General features: G+C 40.3%; 2 protein-coding genes across 4 annotated transcripts in view; both read right to left on the reverse strand.

Moving 5' to 3' along the window:
- Positions 1 to 939: 939 nt before the first annotated feature.
- prkcsh (PRKCSH beta subunit of glucosidase II) lies at positions 940 to 8,772 on the reverse strand. Its single transcript, XM_026164573.2, has 18 exons — positions 8,627 to 8,772; positions 8,275 to 8,394; positions 8,034 to 8,150; positions 7,848 to 7,943; positions 7,684 to 7,741; positions 5,479 to 5,596; positions 4,898 to 5,027; positions 4,620 to 4,704; positions 4,283 to 4,361; positions 4,106 to 4,189; positions 3,855 to 4,019; positions 3,683 to 3,773; positions 3,298 to 3,367; positions 2,999 to 3,088; positions 2,816 to 2,890; positions 2,631 to 2,730; positions 2,361 to 2,520; positions 940 to 1,174 (listed from the first exon to the last, which is right to left on the reverse strand). Exons 2-17 carry the CDS (start codon positions 8,360 to 8,362, stop codon positions 2,374 to 2,376), a joined length of 1,593 nt encoding a protein of 530 aa, XP_026020358.2. The 5' UTR covers positions 8,363 to 8,394; positions 8,627 to 8,772; the 3' UTR covers positions 940 to 1,174; positions 2,361 to 2,373.
- A 4,689-nt stretch (positions 8,773 to 13,461) lies between these two features.
- pde4a (phosphodiesterase 4A, cAMP-specific) overlaps positions 13,462 to 22,898 on the reverse strand; it is a 46,913-nt gene continuing 37,476 nt past the window's right edge. For all 3 annotated transcript variants that reach the window (XM_026164569.2, XM_026164570.2, XM_026164571.2), the window contains exons 7-15: positions 19,940 to 20,033; positions 19,693 to 19,856; positions 19,335 to 19,433; positions 19,081 to 19,245; positions 18,865 to 18,964; positions 16,923 to 17,077; positions 16,679 to 16,801; positions 14,348 to 14,530; positions 13,462 to 14,113 (exon numbers count right to left, since the gene is read on the reverse strand). In XM_026164569.2, the coding sequence (XP_026020354.1) occupies positions 13,610 to 14,113; positions 14,348 to 14,530; positions 16,679 to 16,801; positions 16,923 to 17,077; positions 18,865 to 18,964; positions 19,081 to 19,245; positions 19,335 to 19,433; positions 19,693 to 19,856; positions 19,940 to 20,033 (1,587 nt within the window). In that variant the 3' untranslated portion in view covers positions 13,462 to 13,609. The remainder of the gene's footprint in view (positions 14,114 to 14,347; positions 14,531 to 16,678; positions 16,802 to 16,922; positions 17,078 to 18,864; positions 18,965 to 19,080; positions 19,246 to 19,334; positions 19,434 to 19,692; positions 19,857 to 19,939; positions 20,034 to 22,898) is intronic.

Below are 22,898 nucleotides of genomic sequence, written 5' to 3' on the forward strand. Positions count from 1 at the left end.
TCCTTCAGCTAGCCAGGAAGGGAGGGATTTGATTTGATATGCTCACAAGAAGCTTTCTTGTTCATGTTGATGGTTTGATTTACAAAATGGGATATCAGGGGTTCAGTTTACATAGCTGCATTGTATACTGAGATCACCTGTATCGATTTCAATATCAATTTGTGCTTCTTGAGCCTCATTACACAATTGGCAACCTAACCAGGAGCTCCAACAAAATAGTGCAGAGCTCAGAAAAGCTACAGGAAGGTTTCCTTGGGAGTCTTTAGGTACTGAAGGGGTGAGTGGTCCTTCTGTTTCTCAACCAACTGTATTTTGTGTCTATTTATTTAGAAGAGGGGACGCAGTAACTTAGTGATGTTTTTCTTACATTTTTCCTGGAATGGTAGAACAAATCAAAAGTGAAAATGATCAAAACATTTCCGTTGACACCAATGGTCTGCGGAAAAAAATATACAAAATCTCATACTTCCAAACATGACCAAATGAACAATGTCAAAATTTAACAAAGAAAAAAAAAAACCTTTCAGTTTAGACTAGGATATTTATTACTGGGATTTCAGCTGAAGACGCTTGAAGACTTTTTCATGGAATTGTTTAATTATTTGTACTTTACATGCCAGAAAAAAAATAAAAAATAAAAGCTACAAATACAAGCGGCTCGATTTTTACTGATTGTCAAAACACTATTAAAATGTCATTTTACAATCGCATGCACATTCAGTAAGGCTGGTTTGTTGGCTTGAGTGTTTCGATAATTGCAACAATAACGCACACTGAATTATTTTTTTAAATGACACATTTCCACCAGCTCTTCAGTTAAATATTTAATAATCAATAGGATTGGATATATGTAATATATCCATATGTTTTGTGATCATAAGAAAAATTATTTAGATTTAAAGTTTATTTCTGACAAAAAAAAAGCACTGGTACACAAAATTTAACAGCACGATAAGAAGTTTATTTCAAAATAATGGAATGACACTACAGTGGATAGAAACAGGCTCAAATAAACAGGTAGCACTGGAAGTTGGAAATTTAGATGATGCTACAGAAGTGAAAGAGAAACTAATCATTGGAATTTATCGTTAATTGTTAACCAACACCAAGGTGATGCTGCTCACAGCATGGCAACTCCATACTGCTGTAGTGACTGTGGTCCCTTGAGAACAACCTGCAAGATGGAGCACATACATGTTTATTTCAATGGCTTGTTTGCCTAAGTCATGTCTTTGTTGTTATTTAAAAAAGGAAGAACAATTTAGTCACTGATCCCTAATGGTTTCATTCCTGAGGACTAAGCATCTGCAGCACAGATGCCTCCTAATTATTGCTTACATTCGAGATGGATGCCATGTTAATGTTAGAGGATGACACATTCAAGTTTTATTTTGCTGTACCAGATCAATTAGAGATGCACCGATGTAACTGGAAATCACCAGCGTTGGCAGATACTCACCTAATTTATAGCCACTAGACAGTCAGTAACATTTATCTATAAATACAAACCAAAACTATTTTAAAAAAACATGAGTATTGGTGCATCTCTAATAAGAATCCCTATTACCATACCATTTTAAAGCACTTTAACATCAGGTATGTAACTATCAACTGTGCATCACCCACAAAATCTAAGACAAATGGCTATAAGAAATCAATTTAATTTAAGATTAACCACGCTTCATAATTTGCAGCATTACATCACTTTGTATTTCAAGAAAAACTGTATTAGATATCTGTTTACCATTTACGACATCTGTGGGCGGCTTGCGGGCAAACTTATAATTTGATATCACTATATCGCTGTGGTATGAAATGTGTGACAGTAACTGCGATTCAACAACAAACCCTAAATTACTTTCTAAAAATAAGAACTCATTTTACAATCTGAGCTGGTAGCAATGTTTATACCTGTGACATCATTCAAACAGCTGGAAGCTCTAAAGTTCCAACTGTGTGCAGTAAAGGATGTATGCACTATTGTAAGAGTGCTGATGTGGAATACTGTAGTACCGTTTGCATTCATCTTACCCTTACAGGACATCATTAAGTTCTGGCCTTCATTAATTCTAACCCTCTTAATCACTACGATGAATTATTATGAACTTGCCTTTACCTGGATCTTGCTGCTGGCCTGCTCTTCTTCTAAAATGAAGCTTTACCTAATTCTTCCAAAAATTCTGAAATGCTAAACCTTCAGATTGTACAACATTTTCATTTGGTTAAGCAAAGAAAATATGCCAGCTTTAAACAATGCTGGCCATAAGAAACATTTGATATATAAAAGGGATGGACAGGAAGACGTGAAAGGAGGATGATACTGGTTTGCTACAAATACTCAGAAGTTGGGAGTTACTTACTAATCAAAAAGATCTAGAGTTCTTGGTGCTCATGACTCGATATTTCCAGGCTTGGGGGCTCCTGACAGACTGCAGGGCTTGTAAACTCCATCAGGTACTCACAGCGACTAGGCTCTGAGGTAGACATCACAACAGTTTCCTTCCCACATGTTAACTTAACCTAAAAGGGAAAACAACAAATTATATTGTTTCTCTGTAAAATAACAGCAATTATTTAAAGTCAAATTAAGACAGAAAAGATGAAATGATGCCTGGCTGGGTGTCACTCACTGTGGTGGATCTGCTGGGGCCTTGCCAGCAACCTGTTCCATGTTCATACTTCATTACAGAATAGATGCTGTCCTCAGGACCGGCCCATTTCCCCCAGGATCTGCACAAAGAAAATGGTGGCAAACACGGATGAGCAAAGACTCAAGCAAAGCCATGCGAAATAGAAAGAACAGATATTGTCTTACCCTAAGTTAGTTTCTGATCCACCAAACTTGGATTTCTGGGTTACCCTGTTAAATGGACACAGTCTATAGATGTACCTGAAAGAAACAGACAAACTTAGACCTTCAGAAATATATAATATATATAATAAATATTATACAAAGCATTAAAAAAAATATGTTTTGTTTTTTTTTTACAATACATACTCGCTTGTAGTCAACTCATAACACTGGCTATAGAGGTAGGCAAATTCAGAACTGGGTCCAAAGTCAAAAGAGATTTCCTTCTCAAGGTTCCTGAAACAAATACCCAATCCAAAATTAAACAGTATTTGTTTACAGGTTTCAATTACAATAACTCGCTGATTGTGTAAAAAAAAAATAAAAAAAAAATAAAAAAAAATACAAATCAATGCAGCTGTTGAAATTTAAACTCTCATTATGTTAACAAAAGCTGATTGCATTACTGGCAAAGAGGCTTCTTCACATTCAGGCTGAGCACTTACCTGATCTGATCATCTACTTCCCGGAGAGCTCTCTCAGCCTCATCAAACTCATCCCTGGCTTTCTGAGCAGCTGGGAATCAGATGCACAGACTTGAAATATACACGTACAACAAACTCACAAAAAACACACACAAACATACAAAAGGTCTGAGCAAATCATGACTTCCTCTTGATGCTTTCATATGTAATGAACTTCGTGTCATATAAAAGATACACAGCTGGGGAATTTAATTCCTTTTCTGTACAATTTATTGCAAAACATAATGAATAATTCATTTCAAATTAGAACATTAAAATGCAAACTGACATGCTTCTACATCTGTGATGAGTCAAATACTTATTGCTCAGGACAGGATGAGTCACTCAGTTTTAAACGCATTCTTACCATCAATGAGGTTCTGCGTTTCTTGGTCATAGGGAGGCATAGCTCCTTCATCATCATCCTTCTTTTCTTCAGTCCTCGCTGTAGGAGGGATCTGCAAATCAAACATAAGTTAACTCCAAAAATAACTCTGACTCATCCAGCAGAAGTTTGATGAAAAATTCAGTGAGCTGACCTTATAGTCATGCTCATCGCGGTCATCATCTTCATCCTCTTCATCATCATCATCTTCATCCTCTGGTATATCATCGTCAGGGTACTGATCAGATTCGTTGTCAGAGACGGGCTCGTTTATTTCCTCCCGTGAAGTTTCCTCTGGTGCTGGGGTGTCTGCGTTGGACTGATGCCAACAATATTTACATAAATTTCTCATGAAATTTACTATTTATTAAAAAAATTAAAAAAATAAAAAGTATAGCATCTTACCTCTGACATGTATTTTTCTTTGACATTACTCCAGATAGATTCAAATGCTACTGTGTCTACTTTATCCACTCCTCCCAATAGTCCCTATGCAAAACAAAGGAAAGGTTCAGATTTTGATGTGTCACAGTTTCTAAAACCCAGTAAACTTTACCAGAAGACAAACAGAATCCGTTTTACCTGCGCCTCTGCTTCTGTGAAGGAACCGTCTGCATCTGGGTCAAGCTCAGAATGAGACAAAAGCTCAGGCACTGACACACTGTGGCGTAAAAAAATATATAAATTACTTGGATAAAGACAAATGCTACAACAAATGCTAAATTACTTCAGGATAATGATCAGCCAAAGTGTATATATTAAATGGCATGTCAACCCTTTGTTTCAAAGAGTTACAATCAGTTCACGGTGTTGCTATTGTTACCAAAGTGGTCTCTATGGCATGTCACCAGCTGTTTAACTAGATATATTTTTCAGTTTGTTACGTGTCCCAACAATTCTGGAGGGTGCCAGTACTCACAAACCATCTGCATCATCATCAAGTTCAAGAAACACCTCAGCCATTCTAGCACTATCTTTTTCTTTTTGAATGAGAGCTTTTTGATCTGGGGAAAAAGAAAAAAAATTATATATGAAAATTTAATTAACAACCTTGCTATGCGTTGCGAATGAGCCATACTTGCAAAACAATCAGGATCAAACAATATTTAATATTTAGCTTAAATGACACTAGAGAACCTGTAATGTCATGCTCATTACAAACAGTAGATGGCGATATACTTTTAAATCTTAGTTTACCTTCCCAGGCCTTCAGATGGCGCTCTTTAGCTTCTCTCTCAGGCTGCTCTGCAGACTCCTTTACTGTTCTTAGAGCCTCCACCTTTGCTTCCATATCCTTCTTACTCCCCTGAACATCTCCAAGTTTGGCCTATTGAGAGAAAATTATAAAATATAACAATTTAACCTATACACAATAGCTGTGGAAAATATAAACAAATCACTATAGAAAGCAAACGATACCCTAACATTAAAATCCAGAAAAATATAAGTACTGAATGCAGCCCCAAAACAGGTCACATAGAACGCTAGTCTATTGCACGTGTGGCACTAGTAACTTAGTTAAAACTTAAAAAACAAACAAAACAAAAAAACAACAACATTTTGATACTTGAAATTATTTTGGTTTTGGTTTTTTTGTGCAATTTGTCTAATATTTGGTTTCTGAATGTAAATGTGAGTTTCTAAGAGGTAACTGATGTACACATTTGCAAGTGTATTTTGTTAGGCACCGGCATCTCTACATCAAAATGATTATGACTAAGGATTCATGTTTCAGAGGCATACTGCAAAAGGACCACAGGTTGTTTTGTCATTCACACCTTCTTATCCTCTAGACCCATTTTGGCTTCGTGGATGAGTTGTTGTTTTAGCAGAAAGCCTTCTTTTGCAATTTCAGCCATCTTCTGCAAGCTCTCTCTCTCTTTTCGCCCAAGCTCTCTGCAAGTTAAACATCATATAAAACATTCTGAATAATAAACATCTACCGAAAACACTGAATATGTATATGCAAGTATAAGCAGTGTTGGGGAGTAACGGAATACATGTACCGCCGTTACGTATTTAAAATACAAAATATGAGTAACTGTATTCCGTTACAGTTACCGTTTAAAAAGGTGGTATTCAGAATACAGTTACTTTGTTGAAATAAATGGATTACATTTCCTGTTTCATATTGTGGCGGGTCAGGACTGTTTGGGTTTGTTTTGACAGCTATGTTTTGTTGTTCCAGGCGGCAGCGTTACGGTTGCCATGGTTACAGGGTGATGCTCTCTCTCTGCGACTGTGTTTCCTGGGTGTTGTTGTTGTTGTGCTAAGCTAATAGGCAGAATGCTACAGGCATAGCCCTAAAGAATGTAGCATCATGGGCAGTGTAGTCCGTGCTGCAGGGAGAATGGACTGCCATACCCGTTATGTGTCTGTGAGCGCTAGGAGGGAGAAAAAGGAGAGTGGAAAAGTACGAGCTGTCATCGAGCAGAAATGGGAGCTGGAAGCATGTAAATATAATAACCACTGCAGCCAAGAATAGTAGGGATGGGTACCGGTGTCCGGTGCCATCTGACATAAACGGTAGTAACCAGACCGAAAAGCAGCGCACATTTCGGTGCTTTATTTCGGTGCTTTTTTTCCTGAGCTGTGATACACTTCTAGCCAATCATTTTACGTTTCCGAGGATAGTAGGTGGGTCCAGGTACGTACGTTCTTTTAGAGCAGAGCTACAGATTAAAAATGTCCAAGGCCAAGCGGTCAAAAGTCTGGCTGTACTTCACAGCAAAATATGCAAACTCAGCAGCCTGCAACAAGTGCTTTAAGCTGATACTGTGATACTGTCAAAGGAGGTAACACCTCAAATCCGATGAAACACCTGGCGACGCATAGCGTTTTTTTAAAAGCTGAGAAATGCGCCGTATTTGATAGCTTGCTGCGAGACCTCACACCGAGCACATCTACTCCGGGTGGGTTGCCTGTTATGCAACATCCCCCAAAAACACGAAGAGGAGAGTCCTGGCCCCTAGCCCTGCCAGTGTAGCAGAAATGATGACGGATGATGATGGCAGCAGCAGCCGTTCTTCTCTGCGTGAGTAGCTTAATGTTGTTCATGTGTAATTTACGTTGAGTAGGCTAACCACGTTATTACATTAATGCATGTAAGGTGAACTAGCAAACATCGTCATAGCTACATGCAGCTGTCCTCTTGTTTGATGGCAGATACTCCCTTCACCCTGGCCAAAAAGACTAAAATGACCAAAGAAAAAGTGGAAAACAGTTAAACATGAGAGGTTTTGGACAAAGTTTGTGTTTTTTCCATTGTTTAAGCACTGCTTCCAGCCAAGAGTGATACCATATATGCCCCATAGCTGCAGAAAAGGCTAACATTGTTATCTTTTTACAAAAAACAGCTGAACATGAGAGGTTTTTGGACCAATTTTGTGTTCTCCATTCTTTAAGCACCGGTTTGAGCACCGTTTGAGCACCGGCACCGTTTCAAAAGTACCGATTTGGCACCGGTATCGGATAAAACCTAAACGATACCCATCCCTAAAGAAGAGTGCCTGACGAGCCCAGTTGTAAGTAAGCTATTAAGACTCGACTGTACACTGTGTTCATGTTTTCCTCCGAAACAATAAGTTCCGTTGGAGCAGCCTTTCAACGCCTCTCTCTGCCTCAAACTTGACCCAGACAACAAAGTAAAGCTATTTTTCGGCTACGAGCCCAACACGGAACCTGACGTATTAGCCAGAGGTCCCTTTACTACGGTTTGGAGCCGCGGACCTTCAGTAATAGTAATAAATCACACAGCAATAGTACATTCATGTAAAAAGTTGTAAAAAGCATGATAATATATTAAGTAATCCAAAGTATTCAGAATACGTTAGTCTCATTGAGTAACGTAACGGAATACATTACAAAGTACATTTTGCGGCATGTATTCTGTAATCTGTAGTGGAATACATTTTAAAAGCAACCTTCCCAACACTGAGTATAAGTGAAAGCAAAAATAGTTAAGAAAGTTGTATAAATCCCACCTGCATGTGTTCTGACACGTAGCACCACTGTTGTACTCATCAGTTGTGTCACAGCAGTCTGCAAAAAAAAGAATTCAAGGTGTAAACAAAATCATAGCCACACAAAAGAACAGAAATAAAAATGGTCAGCATGATTTAAAAAAATAAATAAATAACTAAATTACCGCAGATCCCATCATTGATGCGAGAAGAGGGGATGAAGGTTGGACGGAAACCTGCATTGGTGCAATGAAAGCTGCCGTTGGGACAAGCAGCAGTGCCTGAAAATAAACAGCACAGGTGCATTTAGCAGCAACTACCTAATTCAAACGTTCTATGAAAAGAGTAATCAGACTCCAGGATATACACACCTGGCTCATCAGATCCATCCTGGCAGTCACAGTAGTCATCATTTACTCTGTCAAACGGAATGGTCCGGGAGCCATCTAGGCACGTAAAGGGTTTGCCCTCTTCATAAAACTGCCGTTCTGTCGAGGTTTCAAGTTTATTTTATTAGTGCCATGAAAGCTCCGCATTACAAGTAACTGACTACCAGAGGTTCGGTGAACTAATTGATGCGTTTTAGTCTTGTTTAAAGATATAAATGCTTACTTGACAAAGGGACACCGCGAGGACGTTGGACCTCCACCGCGGAGACTCCTACACTCAGCAACAGCAGGAGCAGGAACTGACAGGACATAATGACAGTCCACCGTGCAACGGCACCACGACCTATCGGTCATAAAAAATATACAGGTTAAACGCAGCTTCAATAGGAAGCACACCAGGAGCCATAACTTTATAAACTACAACGTGCCTGAGCTAACTGTATCAATTTTATATCCCGAGCTAACAAATCAATGCTAACTAGCACCTTTAGCTACCGCATTAACATATTACAAAATTAAAATGCTAATATAAAAACACCCTTCGAGTGTATTTCAATATCATAACGTCATATTACCTTTGCAATTCAACTAATGCGCTGAAGCCCAAACAGGACTTTATATTTTTATCTTGTTTTCAAAAGAGCTAATAGCTAAACTCTGCCACCGCCTAGCTCCGTATTGACAAAGCTCTTGCGCATGAACATGTACCCTCCCCTTCCTCTGTCATGTTTCACTCTGATTGGACGACGCTCTTATGTGGCTCCTGTGATTGGCGGAGAACGGGAAGACCCTTTGCGCTTGTCTGAAGTGTAGAGGACTCTGGGGACGCAGCCATCTCGTGTAAGAGAGGTAGTCATCACTGTTTGCACTTTTACCAATATTTAACTATGGGGTAAATAACATTTAAGCATTTATGCATTGATTTTAAACTTTCATAACACATTTATAAATCTATATCAGAAATGTCCCTACGCAATAGCCTCTCTTTAAAACCACAGTACCAGATTTAATACAAATAGGAAATCTTATTTAAATCTAGGTGTATGCATGTACCAACCTACCTGTACTAGACCAAACAGGTCCAAATAGAGGTGCATTCCAAGGTTACAATACTTACCTAAGAGTACGTGAGGGGAAAAGGAACTACTGTAAATCTTTTAAAAACCAAAATGTAAACAAGCTAAGCCACTCTGAAGTTTAACTGAAAATAAACCAAGCTGCAGGCTAAATTAAGTTAAGCACGCCTACTGGATGACTATGGAAAATGTGAAGAAGTCCAGGGATTTTTAACTTTTAGCTGACCCCACCTCGATTGCCATTAATTGTAAACCAAATGAGTTAAGTAAAAGTTAAACAGTTGAAATTGCAAAAAGGTTCCTGTTCCACTATTAATATAGAAATGTCTATTTTTTTTTCAGTTAATCCACAGCAAACAACATTTTCTGTGGATTAACAAAAACTGCCGATCAAAGCAAGTCGCAAACACTACTAAAATACTTGTCTCAAAAAGGATGCCACAGTCTGAAGAACAGGGGTGGAGTGGTTCAACAATGTTGGTACTGGCCTTGCTCCTTAAGGCTTTAATGGACCAAGATTATTAAACTGAAATATAAACAAGCCCGACAAGAAAACTTTAGAATTGGGGTGACAGTGAGTTAAAATCATTTTAAACAGATTGGAGGTGATTAATAGATAACAGTCATGAAAATAGTCAAATGCAAGTGAGAGGAGATAAAGACATGGACAAGCAGGTCCAATTCACAAGAAAAATAATGAATGAATCTCCTTATTTATTGTAATAGACGCAATAAATAAGAAATCTGGAGTTCTTAATTCTTTTTCTTTAGCTATATTTCTTAAATGAAAAAAAGCAAAACGAGTGAATCAGACTTGATATGAGCATCAAAAGTCAAAAATGTGATTAAAAAAAATGATGAAAAAATGATAGCTTTTACAATGGGTGAGAAACACCCCAAGCTCTGAGTTGGGCGGTAATGCTCACAAAAGCACAAGTTAGACACTTTTTTGTCCGTGTTAAGCTGCATAGAGTTATTAGAAACCATTAATGCGAAGAAGAAAAACGTAGCAAACAGGAGAGTGGAGTTTGCATTTAATAGAAAAATCTTTCTTTATTTGTATTTTAACACACTTTACAGTACTGAACAGTGAAATAAAAGAAAAATATACTGATATACTATAATATTGTTTTATATATAGATGTTTGCTTATTAAATGCATTTATTCACAAAATGACACCTCAGCTCTGTCAAGAGGAAAAACTCTCATAAAAATAATATAATAAAAAATAACTTGGACACATTTTACACATTACAGCAACATCATTTACAAATATTACAATCATTTCATGTTTTTTTTTTTCCCTTGAATAACCTTTCTTACTCATGAACAAACACATGAATTAAAGCCCAGAGAAGTATTCTCAGAGGGAGTCAGTCTGTGACAACAATAACCTGACAGCAAACCCGATGGGAACCAGCTAAGTAAGCCACCACGGGATGGACATTTAGGCTATCAGGCTAGATAGTGATTAAAGTTACTAAGAAACCGAGGTGGTGACGGTGCTAGAAAGGGCCAAGTCACATAAGGACACATTTATCTCCTTTAACTGTATCCTATGTGACTACCTCAACTTCCATTTGATCGCATTGGTCAAATGGGTTCAGTCTCATCTGGACATTTAATCGAGAATGATTGGGTTGTTTGGTTATGCCTGCAGAGAGAGGTGAACGCTAACTGCTTCACAATGAGGGTTTGTGGTTTGGCCCAGTGGAATATAATCAATAAGTGACTGCGAATGACCAAACCAGCAGCACACACTACCTGAAACACACCGTCTGCCTCGAAACCTGATGAAATAAAGTGCTGGTACGAATATATTTGATTTGAACAATAAATGTGAACAACTAAAAAGTGAAAAAATAAAATAGGACAGCACGAGTGAGGAGAACATATGTTTAAAAAATGGAAATATGAGGATGTGGCCTGCAGTGGTTCACTTAACAACTTTAAGTGGTTATTTGTTAATCATGATGATGCGGATAAATTTATAATTTACAATCCAATATTACATTATATACAAGAGTGGTAATGCTTATAGCTATAGTCATCAACACGTGATTCATTTTCCAGACCATCCACCAGAATGATATAAAAATAAACTGTACACAAACTGTTCAAAGAAAACACTTCCCCTGGTTTTCTTCTCATCATTTAAAAAGAATGGCAGCAATCAATCACTTTAATAATTTCCTTAATAAGAAACAATTGCTACAGTATTGTGTTTGTATGGCAATTAAATATTGATGTTTTTATAGCTTATAACAGAACGAGAAGCCACAAAACAAAGCAACGTGTTGAAAAAAAAAGGCCAGTGCATATGGGAATCTTTTATTTGAGTAACTTCCCATTTCACTGGATGAAACAGCCTGTGTGTGGGGGGCCTCGCAGCTGTGCCCATGGGGCTTTTCTTACACCAGTCTGTGGTGGTGTCTTCAGATAAGCTGAGTTACTGACCTGCAGGAACTTGGTCTTACCTTCAAAAGAACCCCACTCGTGTTCTTTTGTTTGTTTATGTATTTAATTCATTTATACCCTGTGAGAAACGAACACCTGGACAAACTGCGGCCGGTTTGAGCTGTTGTCGATCGAATCCTGAACATCCGCTCGACGAGATACGGCAATGCCAGTGAGTGAGCGACGATGAGTGTGACAACATCTTCCTCTTAAACCTACCAAAAACACACACACCTCAACTCCCCCTTTCAATTCTTATTTCCCCCCTCAATGCCTTCAGATAGCTATAATAAGATAGTCGTTGTGATTAGAAAACAACACATTCTTTACGTTGGTCCAAGCACAGCAACAACATAACAGCTAGTCAGCAGCAGTGTCTACCTTTTCCCTCCAAATGCAATGCTGGATACATTGTGTATAGACCCACTGATACTCACAGAAATAAGCATACAGACGTGATATAAATATACTAGGATATCTATTGTATATCTTATAAATCTACATACTAGCAGGCATATATCCTGCATCTGACATTAAGGCAAAAAAGCATCAAACATAACAAGGATGATTAGGGACCGCTAGACCTCCTATTTGGCCACGTCACGCTTCTTTCCCCTGACATTCTGCCTCCCTGATTTTCTTATTCATCTGTCTTCCCTTGAATCACTTCACCCACTGAAGTTTCTCATCCTTTACTTTGGTGAGATTGGTTGTGTATGAGGAGACATGACCACGCAGTGCAAGTGGGCGTGAGATGGCGTTTAAAAAAATTTGTTCTGCTGATGAAATAATCCCGTGTCCCTTCAACGTATTCGGCAACTGTCAAATATAAAATAGGCAAAACGTATGCTTCAAAGCATCACATGGCTTATTCTCAGAAAGTTTAAAAAAAATATTCTAAAAATTAAAAAAGAAAAGAACATAAGCTGGAAAGAGTCTACTGGTGGTTGTGGTGGTGGTAGTGATTGCTCTGCATTTAGAGTTCTGAGTTATTATATTACCAGAAGAGCAACAAAGGAAGACTTACAGCTGAAAACATATCACCACAGAAACTGTACGTGTGAGATACACACCACGATACCATGAACAGTAAAGAGAGAGAGATCTTCAACAAGAGACAATCAAAAATGATGACAAATTCAGACACTCCTGTCCCACAATGCATTGCTTCACGACAGCTCCGTTCAAGAAGCTGGTGTTTCAGAAAGGCACAGAGCCATCTTGCACCAGTAGCACTCTCCGCGTAAAGGGAAAAAGGGGGATATGGGACCCGATGGCCCCTTCGTCGCAGCATCTTCCTTTCCTTCCGTAGTTTTTCCTTCACCTCCTCCAACTCCGATGGGATTATCTTATTTTTCTTTCCGACAGAAATGGAAAAAAAAAGAAGTTACTCGGACGTGTAGCTTTTCTGAGGAGAACAGTTTCTATTGAGATTCTAACGAACATGAATTACTAATACTGACTGAACACTAGTTAATACTCCATTAAGGGATGGCTTTTTCCAAAGAGATTCAATACTTATCAGTGTCCCTCTAATAAATGCACACATACAAACATACAGTCCAGCGTGTGTTTCTGCCTCCCGAAAAAAGAAAGGACAGGGAATATGCGGAGCACACTTTTACTGCATGACTGCTGCATGCTCGTACACACATTGCATTGGTGGATTTCCTGCTCCTGTTTTTCTTTCTTTCTATAAGTTGTGTGTTACTTCATGTGTGTTTATGTGTGTGCATTCTAGTCCCAGAGTGCTACGCTGTCTTCAGTCGCCCAACATTAATGCTCTCCTAGATTCCTCTTAGTCTAAAGTTCACTGTGGAATCAGTCGAAAGACTTGTTGCCACTCCAAATCTACAGTTGCTGTGTAATTAACTTCTCTTTAAGCAATTTGTATTTATTCCCTTTTTGAAAAATATATTTAAAGGTGTGTATTGTCATTGCAGTCTTATTTGTTCTTGGTTTGGCCATTGAAAGGATGAACAAGATAATGTGTGCAAGTGAGGAGGGAGATACAGGAGCAAAACTCATGTATCGTCAGCTTGTGAAGAAGAATCCTCCTCTTCTTCTACAGGACTTGTGTCAGAAAGTCTGTCCTTGTCAGGCCCCCCACCCAACTGAGATTTCAGCTCCTCCTCCAAGTTCTCTTCTTCCATTGCCACCTCATCTTCTTCTTCTATTATATCCTCATTTTCCTCCTCTGCCATTATGTCTTCTTCTTCATCCTTTTTGCACTCATCCTCCCCGTGACTGCAGTCCTGTGCCACATGGTTTGGCGTGGGCTTGCCATCCTCGTCTTCCTGTTCCCGCTGTAAACTCTCTTCCAGAGTGAGCTGAAACTGAAACTTGTCTATGCACACGTTTAGATCCTTGTCGTCGTCCACAGGAGGTGGTGAGGGGCTTTGGGGAATAGTGCTCTGGTACCAGTCTCTGTTGTCCTCCAGAGTGTCCAAGATTTCCTGGGCATCAGGGTGTACAAGATCCCCCCATGTCTCCCACAGCGGGTGGACAATGTAGTCAATAAAGCCCACCTACGTAAAGGAAAAAAAAGAAAAAGGCAATGACTGCCATGACATAAGCTAGCACAGTGGTGTTTCTTCACTGCCTGCAAATCAGCATTAAAAATGTAGGAGGATGACTGCTGCGATCAGAGCTGATAAATCACTCTCTGCACTGTAGTTATCACTCCACCTACAGCATTAACAGTTATCCAGTTGCGTGCTGTTATATTCATACATGTGTGTATTTCACTGCTGCTCATTTACCTGACTTTTTTCCACAGATGCAGTGTGTTTATCGCACATGGGACTGATCTCCATCCCCCGCTCTCTCTCCTTGTCTCCCTGCCTGAAGAATTCCTGCATGATTCTCTCTGTCCATTGTCGATACACAGCCAGAGGCTTTGTGGGATTGCTCAGGTCAGCACAGTGCACCATGTTCCTCAATACCTGCACATATACAAAATCATTTACCTCACATTATATTGTGAACGTACAAAGCTAGAAATACTAGTGTTGGATGAAACTTGTTACTGTAATCACATGACATTTTTTAAGTAATGCAGTACTACTAAATTCAATAATTAAATGACAGTTAAAATTATGTTGTTACTTGTGTTAGAAATAAAAAACAAACAAACAAACAAACAAGCTTTTTTCTTTCTGTGCACCACAATCAGCTACTTTCAGTTTATGTGCAGGGAGGAACAAACTGGTGTCATGGTCTACGGCTTTTGAAGTGTAGCGATACGGACATTACCTTTATTGTTATTGCATAAATGGACAAGAATGCGATAGTGAAATGAAGACTGCGTCCATGACAGAAACAGTTGCATTATACTGTTAACGCAGCTTCGGCCCTTTGCAAGCATCTGCGCAGACATCATGCAAACACAAAGCTAGGCAAGAACCCAGAATGACATAATAGCTGAGTGTATGCTGACCCCAGCCCTGCAGCCAGAGCCTTAACTTCAACAGGTAACAAAAGCAATAAGCTTGCTGGCCTCTATTTAAACCTATGCAGTTGAATTACGGTGACGATTCCTTTAAAGTCTTTTTGGGCTCTTTATATGCGTGTCCTTGTTAGGGTGGGGATTTCTATTGGTGTGTGGGACTGTAGCTTCAGGTTTATAAGTAATAGAAAAGTAAAGAGTAATGTGCAATACCTCACCTTTTTTGAGTAATGGCCGTAGCATTGATTAACACTATCCTGAAATCTGATAAACATGAAGATTGTTTGCCCATCGTCTACTTTTTCCCTTTAAGTTGTCTGACATTTTAAAGCATTTTAAATTGACAAAGCGACTGAAAAATGTGGTGCAAACCCAATGTTTTTATGACCTTTTTCACATTCATTCTCTTTTCCTTTCCTTTCCTCCACAAGTTGGTACAATTCTCCAAAGTCTCAGTAACTGCTCTTTCCTCCTTATTGATCTTGACAGCTACTAAGCAAAAATGTTCTTCATGTTTAAATCCTCAGAAAACATCCTCCACTGCTTGCAGCTGAATTTAATTAACCTCTGTATCTAACCTCCCAATGAAAGGGTTGTAAAGATGTTATCGCTTAATCCAGATGTCACCTGAGCTCTTCCTTTAACTCCCGCTGTTAATGTCACCTGTTCTTCTGTGACATCTGACTGGAGCAGTGCAAATCACTTAGTTTCTCCAGTGGTGAGAAATTCCAGATTAGCTGTCCTTTCCAAAACTCTTGACACATATAATAATACAATAAGTTGTTAGAATCTAGTCTTTCGTGGATTCAAATACTTTTCGAATCAACACCGTTGTTTCGTCTTTGTTCAAAGACAGCTGATCAGCTGCTTTAGAAACTGTCAGCAACCACCATCACCTTGGCTGAGATAACTGGGGATGTTTCATTTCTGTCCCATTCACCACACTGTCAGTCTGGATTTTAGATCTTGCAGGAGTTTGGTGTGTGAAGTATATTGTTCAACCAAGCAGCAGCTTACAGCTCTGAAAGATGAAGTAATCTTTCAAATGCCAAAAACTGCCACTTGAAAGGCTGGCTTCAAAACTGACAGGTTAAGGCCAATGCAAGCGGCTTTGCTTCTGCCATTTGAAAGTCACCAAACTAAAAGCCTCAACTGCGTCAACACTTTTAGGTGCTTCTTGAAATGGCTTGTTGGTTATTGTACTTAAGAGTCCATTCAGTGCTGTTTGTACCGATTAGTTGACATCTGCGTCTGTGCAATGCACTTTGGTAACCAAGCATGCTAGCATTACATGATGCCCTAGCACTCCACCATTACATTCAGATACTTCCCTTCTGTGCCAAAATAACAAGACTGCAACAGCCATGGAGTCCAGCCTTGAAAACCAAAGCCCAGAAACGAATGGCTGTCTTTGTGGTGGCTACACCTGTCTTATACATGCACTCTAAGGGTTTAGTTTATTTAAAACAAAATGCCAGCTTCATATTTATTGTGTTTCCAACTTGTCTCCACCTTTAAAAAACATTGTGGTGAGCCACGTTCACGGTCTCATTATCTTTTATAACACTCCTATCTTTTATAAATATTCCTCTCATTGTTTGTTGACTGGAAGTACTTTTAAATTAACTGAATAACTGTAGCTTACCTGTATTCGATCAGTGTAGTGGTCAAGCATCAGCACTCCAGAACTTGTCACTTTCTTAGTTTCCACCATAGTTTTGAGGTCTGCCAGCAAACTCATGTGTTTAGACATGTCTGTTGCCAAAACCTGAGAACAAAGTAGGTATGAGTAGATTAGAGGAAAAAGAGACAAATAAAAAGTAGAAAGGGTCACATGACGACAAGTGAGAAAGGTAGCTATAATTCATAATGAATATGTTGACACTCACCATGTCAATAACAAGCTTCCTAAGGCTCTGTCTTTGCCTCTTGGTAAGGTTCTGGAAGATGTCACAGTTGTCCTCATGAAGCAGCTTAAAACCCACAGCCAAGTGATGGTTCTCCAGCACAGACTCATCATTATACATCAGGGCTAACTCTGAGTCTGAGGAAGGCATCAAGCAACAATCGATATCAGTAAAAGAACAACAAAAACTCCTTTGAGAATTACTATTTTTTTAGGGTAAACTGTTGCATTTACAAAACAAAATGAGAAGTCACACTCTATATATGTATGTATGTATATAAGTGCGTGTTGTATACTACACTATATACATCATAAATACAATTTATATACACAAAACAGTAAAGCATATATAAAAATCCCTGCTTAGTTTTTGCTATCTGAATTATCCCCATTCTTAAATCAGAGACTTTTACAAACACATTGTTATAGACATTATTGTACTGGTTTCTTTATAGCTACCCTCTCTTTGCTAGTAATTTGCTAGTGATGATTGCACATCACACATCAGGCATATTCAACCAATTCACCTTTTTTTTTATCACCATTGTTTATGTTGTTTCGTTTTTATTAAAATTACCTGAGCGTGTTTGATGTTTCTCTAGTGCAAAGTAGTGACAGTAACACTGTGGGGGTTCCATGTGTCCTAAGCTACCCAGTTGGTACTCATGCCTAAACCCAATGTAATTCTGGAGTATTCCCATCTATGCACCTGTTTCCAGAACTTATTAAGGGATGCTGGAGCTTATGACAGCTGATTATGAGAGAAAAGTGAGGTCTGGCCTCTCTATTGTGGAGCTAATAAAAACAGACAGGCAACTTCAAATTCACCTCTTCCTGTTCCAAAGAGGAATTTCCCAACCTATCCACTTCTTTCTGACAGGGGACAGTCCTAACCAGTCCACCACCATGCTGCAGAACCCCAGGTTTTAGAGTATGTGAGTGAGTGAGAACATGTTGTACCCAGACTATCTCCTGCTGTGTGATACACTACCAGTCAAAAGTTTGGACACACCTTCTATTTTTTACTGCTTTCTACACTGTAGATACAAACCGAAGACATCAAATATATTACGCAAGATATACGGAATTTTGTAGCAAAGAAAAAAATGATAAATAACTTTTATATTATCTTATAGTTTAGATTCCTCAAAGTAGCCACCCTTTGCTTTGTTGACAGCGCTGCAAACCCTCATTCATTTAATTCATTTGTGGAATTTCTTGCCATCTTTATGCGGTTGGGACCATCAGTTGTGTTGGGCAGAAGTCTGGTTGGTACTCACTTGACAGCCCTATTTGACAACTTAGAATTCATATTATGTCAACAACCAATCAACTAAGGAAAGAGAAACGACAGTCCATTACTTTAAGAACTGAAGGTCAGTCACTCTGGAAAATTGCTAAAACTTTGAATGTGTCCCCAAAAATCATCAAGCACTACAAAGAAACTGGCACACATGAGGACCAGATTAGAGTCCAGATAAATGCCACACAGAGTTCTAGTAGCAGGCACATCTCTACATCAACTGTTCAGAGGAGACTAGGCGAATTCAGGCCTTTATGGCCAAAAAGCTGCTAAGAAAACACTACTAAGGAAAAGCAACAAGCAGAAGATATTTGTTTGGGCCAAGAAACACAAGGAATGGACATTAGAACAGTGGAAATCCGTGCTTTGGTCTGATGGGTCCAAATTTGAGATCTTTGGTTCCACCCGCCGTGTCTTTGTGTGACGCAGAAAAGGTGAACGGATGGTCTCTACATGCATGGTTCCCATCGTGAAGCACTGAGGAGGAGGTGTGCTTTTCTGGTGACACTGTTGGGAGTTTTTTTTGTTTCCTTCAGTGAGAATCTACAATGTAAATAGTCACGTGTCCAAAGTTTTGACTGGTAATGTATGTGTGTACAAGTTTAATCTCATTTTGACTCACTGGTGTTTATGAGGAATTGGTTTGACACTCCTGGATGGTCCACATCATGGATGGCGGCAGCAAATAATGCAGCTAGTATCTCTAGATCAGTGAATACAGCCTGTAAGAGAGAAACAAAGAGGGGAACACATAGTTTGCAGTTTGGCTCTTAACTATTGTTTCGTTTTAGAAGCTGTGTGGACTTCTTGTCATTGGCAGTTAAATAGAGATACTTACATCTAAAGCTGGTGTGGACAGCAGTACATGAGTAGACTGAGTGACATCAGCAGCGTGGAGGCTGTTATGGTAGGCCACATTGGCATGGTAGTGGTCCTCCAGGGTCATCACATAGGTGACAAACGTATCCACAGGGATCCGAAAGGTCTTCAGTAGATCTCTTTCCTGCAACAGGCGGAGTCCACAAGAGTCATGATCACAGTCATTCTACATTCTATTAGTTGCTGCACATTCCATTAAGACCGGCCTCTCACCTGGAAGATGGCATACATTATGCAGCTGAGGGGTCGATTATTAGAGAACTCTGCCACACGAAAGATATTAAGGCCCCACTTGTTCAAGTCGTTCAGCTCCTGAGAGCAAAGAGAAACACACATGTCACCAAACTGTCAGTGCTGCCAGTTCTTTAGAAGTTCACAGTAGAAAAGTTTATTTTAACACAATCTACTACGGTCCAGTGTAGACATAATGTGATGATTGCTGTCAGTGTTTTGGAGTGAAATTCTCTTTACATGTTCTCACAGAAGACTACAGAATGCAAACAGGAATTTAGTATTAGAATTAGATAAATAAATACAATGTGCTGAGAAAGTAGGTTTCACTTCCGTTTACCCTGGCTAATGCATCCTCGTGTTCAGTCTTCACTCCGAAGCGAGGCAGGGCGGAGTTGGAAAGGCTGGAGCTGTGCGTGAGCTTCTTCACACCACTGATGTGACACATGGGCTTCTCCCTCTCCCTTATGGTGGGGGACGGGATCTCCACCTCGTTCTGCTTATCTGCAACAAGCAGAAGTCAGAGATCAGCTGCGGGTGAAGCTGCTATAAAAGTTGGCAACAAGTGGGCGGCAGGTTTTCTTTACCTAGAAAGGTAGTGGAGATGTATTCTGACACTTGGTTCCCTGAGCGACTCATCTCTGACAAATGGGACAGCTCCCTGTTCAACATCCTTTTAAACTGAGGGGAGGACAGACATTGACAGAAGTGAGTGACTTGAACAGTAGTTAGGACATAGAAGCATAAGACATGTGTTACTGACATATCCAACTATATATTAACACTGTAATTTAGATTCCATTTGCACTGATATATAACAACAAAACATTCCTGTGATTCAAATATGAAAAAATAAATTATCACCCTCATTTTGCGAGGGAATCAATTATGAATCATGCCTCCTCCTTTTCTCAGATGAGAACAGACTGTTCAATACCCCGACTCAGTGTGCTTGTACTCTGATTTCCAGAGATGTGCTGCAGTAATGTGGCATGTTTCTTTTATGTATTCTTTCCCATACAACTACAGTGTCAGCTGTGAACTACAGACACAAATATGATTAAATGAGTACATTATCCATGCAGACAGACTGAACACTGTTCCTGAATCTTCTCGCTGCGTTTATGTAACGTTTTATTGTCATAGCTCCACACGATGATTTGGGAGACTTAACAGTTCCCTGTCAGACAAGTTATGTGAAAGCACAATGCAAATCGGACAGACCCCTCAGTCTGTGTCCCACTGACTGATCTTTCACACATAACAATCTCCATGGCAACCCGAGCAGTTGCCATGGCAACTGCCTCCTCACAGTCAGTCCTTCAGCTTGATGTGAGAGCGGTGGCTTCTTGGGTGACAATCTGAGGGAGTAGGCAGGTGTCTCTGACCTTTACCAAGGTCAACCCTCTCCTCCTCTGCCTCTGCTCCTCGCTACAGCTCTCTGTTACTTAAAACTGCTCCTCCCTCCCCCTAGAGGTAAACAGCATTCTCCATTACCTCCCTTGAGCTCCCAAATCCTTCTCTGTCACAAGCTCCTCTTTGTTTTCCTTCCGTTTTATTTTGTGCAACACCCCCCATCTCTCACTCTTATCCCCATAGTTATCTCCCATTTTCCCATCATTTCCTGGCCTGTCACCTCTTACATAATAAGCCAGGCAAATAGCTAATTGTAACAATAAATTGTAGGAGCAATCAGGCAGAATCAGCCATCAGCAGCCAGGAAGGCCAGTGAAGCCCAGTGGCACACTTAGGCAAGCAGGCTCAGCCCAAACCTCCTCTCTCCCGCTCTTTGGTTCTTTCCTTCCCTAATGCTGTAACGCTGAGTCATAGCTGCCAACCAACACTTCTACAGTGCCAGTCCGAGTGCCAGGACAAACAACACTCTTCCTCTGATACAGACTAATGAAGCAAACATGCAAACACTGTTCAGACATGACTGTGGGCTCACACACCTGCATATGTAAGGTATATATCAGGCATATATCTTAGGCATATATACCGTCATGAATAAAACACGTGGAAGTGCTCCAAAGTATAACCTGTACTTAGTGATACAGAGATATCAAGTAAATCCTATAATCCTTATTCTTTTTCTTTTTATTAAGTGTCGAGATATCCCATCACATACAAGTCTACAAATTTCATTTATTAATAAAAACCTGTGAAAATGTATAAATTTACATAGAGTCAGAGGGTTAAATAACCAAAAGGGGGATTAAGCATCTACACAGAACCAAGACAATAAGCTTCTCCTTCACTGACAGCATGCTTGCCTTCTTTTAGTCTGTATTGAGGCCAGCTTCGGGGTAGCAGGAGAGAGCCAGAGAGAGGGATGTGGGACGCAGGTGTGAAGGATAGAAATGGCCATTATGTGACACTGCATCGTACCTGCAGTAAAAACTGCTGGACTACTTCATAAAGTCCCAAGGCTATTTCTCAGATTATAAGCAGCTCGGTGTACTCTCACAGGACACGGATGTAGACAGGTTATAGGGGGATGAAGAATGAGACTGATATTATTGTCTTTTTGTTTACAGTTCTGCTGCAGTGTAGAAACACTGGGCAGAGTTAATAAATTCTGTTCCCCTATCACTGTTCCTGATGAGTAGTTTCATGTAAATTATCTACAGGAATATACTGGCCAGCATTCTGACTTACTGTTTGAAATGAAGTCCCTGCCAGACCCAGAAAGTCTTCCAGCACCACATGGAGTCCACATAAAACAAATCTAATGTAGCACCTTTTAAGATTTTCCCTTATAAGCTCAATATATTCACAAGATGACGCAACAACTGGTGAATTTTTAAAAAAGACACATAATGAGGGCTAGCTAACAGATGAGTTGTTAACGCATGCATAACACTTGTAGAGTTCACAGCATCCATCCAAGATGGCCACCGCCAGGCCTTGTTTGTTTTCTGCAAGTTCCCCGAGCCCTACCTGGTCCCACCAACCGATGAGCCAGGGCTTGGAGCAGGTCTCACAGAAGAGGTCCACTAAGGGTGTCCTGCGCTCTGCTGCTGTCCCACCCCCCTCCAGAACTCCTCCAGCAGCTGCATCGAGGTCCAGCTCTGCCCCTGCCCTCCCCTGCAAGGGACTGTAGCTGGAGGAGCGGGGCAGCCTGTAGCCCCCTGGTACAGGCGAGGGGCAGGGGGACGGCGCTGGGTCAATGGCCTCCACCACACCCATGTTGAGGGTGACTGGGGGTTTTGGTCGATGGCACCGGCAGGAGGTTCGGTAGTGGAGTGGGGTAGAGGTGCTGCGAGTCCCCCAGTGGCATGAGGGCGTCGTCAGGGTGTGTGGGGAGAGGCCACAGCCAGTCAAGCCGGGACACTCCAGAGTGACGGCTGCCCCAAGAAGGGGTCAAAGGAACAGGGGAAGGGGGTGAGGGCAGGGGCTGCTGGTGCAGATTGTCCTTGCCTACATGCAATACCCCAAAGCAGGCCACCCAGTCACTCCTGAGTCAGGCTCCAGCCTCAGTGTGGTCCGAAGATGAGGGCAAACCAGGAGCCCCCTGGATCCGGCTGCTGTGGAGACTACATCTCA

The sequence above is a fragment of the Astatotilapia calliptera genome, chromosome 4, assembly GCF_964374335.1.
Source record: "Astatotilapia calliptera chromosome 4, fAstCal68.1, whole genome shotgun sequence".
In the NCBI taxonomy this organism is placed as follows: Eukaryota; Metazoa; Chordata; class Actinopteri; order Cichliformes; family Cichlidae; genus Astatotilapia; species Astatotilapia calliptera.